Source organism: Sitodiplosis mosellana, unplaced genomic scaffold (genome assembly GCF_009176505.1).
Source record: "Sitodiplosis mosellana isolate CC-2019 unplaced genomic scaffold, AAFC_SMos_1.0 Smas_scaffold_11, whole genome shotgun sequence".
Classification (NCBI taxonomy): domain Eukaryota; kingdom Metazoa; phylum Arthropoda; class Insecta; order Diptera; family Cecidomyiidae; genus Sitodiplosis; species Sitodiplosis mosellana.
Genome location: NW_022595253.1, coordinates 987418 through 992076, shown reverse-complemented (window position 1 = coordinate 992076; position 4659 = coordinate 987418). Strand labels below are relative to the sequence as shown.

General features: G+C 35.2%; 1 protein-coding gene across 1 annotated transcript; it reads right to left on the bottom strand.

Annotated features, from left to right (window-relative positions):
- Positions 1-2590: 2590 nt before the first annotated feature.
- LOC129567558 (hornerin-like) lies at positions 2591-4018 on the bottom strand. The gene is made up of 4 exons (XM_055444611.1): positions 3861-4018; positions 3441-3539; positions 3041-3357; positions 2591-2703 (listed from the first exon to the last, which is right to left on the bottom strand). The coding sequence occupies exons 1-4, from the start codon at positions 4016-4018 to the stop codon at positions 2591-2593; spliced, it is 687 nt and encodes a 228-aa protein (XP_055300586.1).
- Between the last annotated feature and the right edge of the window lie 641 nt (positions 4019-4659).

The following is a 4659-nucleotide window of genomic DNA, read 5'->3' as shown; positions in this document are numbered from 1 at the left end:
CGGTGCGTTTGTGTTTTTTTTTTTCATGCGGAAAAAATGCAGCTTTTCAACTTTTTTTCGTAATCTGCTCTACTCAATTACAACAAAACAAGTATCCACCTGTTTTATTTTTCGTTGCGCGTAACGTTCGGTTTTTGTTCCGACTTCAATCATCACTAGTTGGTGGTGGTGGCTGAAGGATGAAAAACCTCATCTCATACTTTACTAGTTTTTAGTTGTTCAGCAATTTATTTATATGTTCGTATCGTTGGCATTTCATTTTTGTTTCATTGCTTAATCACACACAATGTCGTTTTAGTTTTTTCTCCGTTTTGTTATGCTCCCATATTTACCATATCCACTCTACCACTCGATGGTAGTATACAAATAGTAATTTGGTTTTGAATAAAATATAAGAGAGAAAAAATGTCAAACTTTTCAAGGGAAATACAATCAATTTGTCCGAGAAGTTGTTGTAAACGCTCCAAATTGTGATAGGTATTTTTATACTGTGTGACAAAATATCGACTAATTCTCGGCTTTTATTTTGGGATTCTTTTCCTTTGGTTTCATTTTTCAATAGAATTTGTGAGACGAAAGAAGTAAACATATGGAAATATTTTGATAAAAACAACTGGAACCAAAGATATAAATAAAATCTTCTGCTAGTGAGAGAGAGGGAGAGAGAGTACTGGGAGCGGTCATGACTTTGACACGCAATGTTGAAATTAATTTTTATATGAATTTGCTACGTGCGAATATCTTGTTCATTTTCTTCATGTCATTCGCTAGTGATTTGTTATTCGATTTAATGCTGCTACTTAAAGGTTCCGCCTCCTTTCATCAAGATAGCAAATATATTTCAATGGAGAAAAAAAAATGATAAAAACATTCCGAAATAAATTTGTAGCTAGCGCCAAAGCTATTCGCCCACAAGAGCGCTCACACACAGACACACACATCGTCATCATCTTTTCTGTTTCGCTTCACTAAAAGTACGTTAAATGTTTTCACTTATCATTCACATTCAAAAGCATATACCTATGCACACCATTTCGTTATGCTGTCATAAACTAGTACTATCCCATAGTATTCATTCGTCAGTTGAATTTGAATGGTATTTGTTCCTTAAAGTCACTCTCTCTCTCAAGATGAATGCCTTTGAAATCGAAACGAAGAATTGTTTCGCTACCGAAACATAATCCATCAATTTATTTACATCTAATTTATTTCCTCCCCCTGCAAAGTTTGTCGACAGTGATGCGAGGCATACAATTGATATGAAATGCAAATTGAAAGGAACAAAATAGAGAGAGCATTGTCTCCGTACGTTGTTCTGCATGATTCGAAGCGTAGCTAACGATTGAACCGTAACCATTGGCACAAAGTAGTATGGTATTTTTTCAAGTAAATCCAAAGTGAAGTGGAAACAGTATCATCCATACACATACACACGGGTTTTTGTAGCAAAAAACGAACGAAAAAATATATTTATTTTCAATGAATTATATGCAGAAACCGAAGAAAACACGTCAAGCCGAGCAAATGGATTCAAACAATCCGATCGAAGCACCACACACACACCGAAAGCGAGAGTTTTTTTTTCTTCTCTTTGTCACTTTGCGCAAACACATATATTCAAAACAAGTAACGAAAAAAAAACAGATAAAGCAAATATCGGCCCAAATGATTCAAAGTGCTTTCGTATGATTGAATACGGGGAAAATGTGCGTTGTTGGCAGTAATGTTATACGAAAATTTACAATGAAAACATGGGTTTCAAATTTAGCACTTGATTGCAACATGTTTACAATAGATGAATGTTTGTTGCACGACATTATGAATATCCCATAGATCGGATGATTGTGCCCACACCGTGGCAGCAAAGAGCAATATACCATAGGCGACATCTCTTCGCGTCATACTCAACTCACTCATTATACTGCTTTAACACATACCGCTCGATTGTGTGTGAATGAGTGAGTTCATTATTATTTGAAAAGATGTCGCCTGTGGTATATGTACATGCTGCCACGGTGTGATTGTGCCATAAAACGATACGTCGTTAAACTAGATGGAATTTTCTCGTTCACCAGAAATAGAAGAACAATTTCAAAATGCGTTTGATAAAATAATAATAATAATAATCGGTTTGTTTGTTGATGTACAAAAATGATTGTTCCATACCATCCACTTGTCACTGACGAACAGTAATTTATTTACACATTTCTCTCACGTGCATCCCCTTTTTCATTTGCCGTATATGAGCTCAGCATTTTCAATATGTGTACGAGATCTGTCAGAAAACAACATTTCCTGAGCTCAATGTTTTCAGAATGAAAAATTTCGGTTAGAGACAATTTTCCTCCAGCGTTATAGTTGTAGAATTTGTTTATTCTCCTAAGAAAGTGACAAAAATATGGGAAAAGAAGAAGAAACAGAAGCAAACACCTCTTCGTTTTCCAGCAACACATAATAAAATTGTATTTTCTGCATTCTCATTTTATCACAATTATATTTATCTCATATCTGAAATTAATCTAAACTGAACTAATATTACTAGGCATTTGTGCCTTTTCAATTTCTCCAATGTTTTTTCTCAACACGTCAATCAGTGGCTGCCTTTTTTGTGACCATATTTTACACCCTTCTTACTCCCGCCTTTTTTCGCTGTTTCACTTTTGTGATCGTAGTGGTTTTCATCACCTTTTGCCGATTTGTAACCTGTGAACGGAGAATATACGGTCAAATAGTTATCGTTACAATCGCGTATTATTTTGTCGTGTCGTGTTGTTTATAGCAAAGTGAATTATTATAGTTAACCGTAGAAACAGTGCACAATCTATCTGAACGCTATGGTGAAATGTCACCATTTACAGTGGAGATGAATCGTATGCATTGAATGAGCTGAAAATTTCTATTCGAAATGTGAAAAAGTTGTATTTCGAAAATATAGCTCGAATCAAAGAAAGGTCAATCTTCGAAATCGTACATGACGGATGACGAAGCAATTTCTCATCTCAATATATTGAATAGGTGCACTAAAATTATTGCGTATAACCTGATTCGTCAGAATGATGGTGTCCTTTTTGGCCATAGCCCTTTTTCCCTCCTGCTTTCTCTGCGAATGACTTGTTGAAGTGTCCCTTTTTGTGCGAGTCACCCTTTTTCGATCCGAATTTTTCGTGAAAATCGCCATGTTTCTCATCGTATGCGCCGTCATAATCTTCATCAAAAAAGTCTTGTTTCTTTGCGGATTCATCTAACTTATGAATGACATGTGATCCTTTAGTTGAATGACCTTTTCGAAATTTTCCTTCTTCGTAGAATTTAAAGCCTTTCTCCCCTTTCTTTCCCTCCTCTTTTTTCGAATGATATCTATCTCGATTTATTAATGGTTTTCAATAACTTTTTTGAAGTATAACAAAACAACTATCAGCACAAATTAAAGTTCTACCTACCCAGATTCATCGGAATGTTTCTTTTTGTGACCTTTCTTCTGTTCATATTCACCTTCTTCTGTCGCCTTGTCATGGTGACCTTTCTTCTTGCCTTCTTCTCTGTTTTGAAAAATTAAATAACAATTAAAGGCATTTATGCCTAATGAATAGGTTATAAACTGAAAATGAATATTTATGCGCTTTTCACGGTCATTTGATAAATAGTTTGAATGATGGTATAATCTTGTTAATATTGAAGCATCAATGTTTTAGTTTTGAACAAAATCACATTAATTTGGAGAAAATCACGACATTTTGGAAAATCAATTCCAATCTAATTATATTCACATTGAAATTGATTTTACACTTTTCACTTTTCTTTCAAATATGTTGCACAATTTTGATTCTAATATTGAATTATTCAAAAAAAATGACTAGTACCCGTGCTTCTCATCGTAGCCTTTTTCACTTTTCTTCCCATGTTTATCGTATCCACTTTGATGATGATCTGATTCCTCGCCTTTTTTCCAGTTTGATGCGGCCACGTCCAAGTCAACTAAGTCATCGGCTGAAATGTGTCGTGCCTCACAACCGTTCATCAAGCAACTGACGAGAGCCGCGGTCACAACACACAGAAGAACAAACGTTAATCTTGACATTGGTCAAACGTGCGATTGAAACGATAGATCACAATTTCAATTGTATTCTATTTCGCCTATTCCGGTTTACGATTCGAAGGTTTATGATGACAAACACGTCGGATCAATTTTTATTTATACTCCGATTTCGTAAGATTTAATGGACTAACAAAGACGCAAATCTTCCGCTAGAAAAAAGAAATCAATTAGTTTCACTTTTTTCCCATGTCAATATCCAACCGATTATTGTTGAGATGGTGAGGAAAACTGAACCAAGCAACGACAAATAAACTGATTTTCACGGTTGTTCAAAATAAATCAACAACAATTGAATTCTTTCCACGTGATTGTTGTGCCGAACGAAATGAAACGGCGGTTTTCAAATTATTTTTTTTTTCTCTTCTCTCTTCGGCAAACAATTAAAATTCCAACTCTATTGACACAACACTGTTTTTTCCCTCTGAATAAACTGTTCGCAGAACGGTGCCAGGCAAATTCAAACAATGAGAACGAACAGAAATTTAAATCGACACATTGCTAAACGAGCATCGTCGGCACCGTTTCGATGCGGTGAAAATAAGGTAGAATACAACAACAACAAA

Coding starts and splice junctions, on each gene's coding strand:
- LOC129567558 (XM_055444611.1), bottom strand. CDS start 4,018: ATGAACGGTTGTGAGGCACGACACATTTCAGCCGATGACTTAGTTGAC. Junction 3,358..3,440: donor AAACATTCCGATGAATCTGG/GTAGGTAGAACT, acceptor AAATCGAGATAG/ATATCATTCGAAAAAAGAGG. Junction 2,704..3,040: donor CCATCATTCTGACGAATCAG/GTTATACGCAAT, acceptor CTCCGTTCACAG/GTTACAAATCGGCAAAAGGT.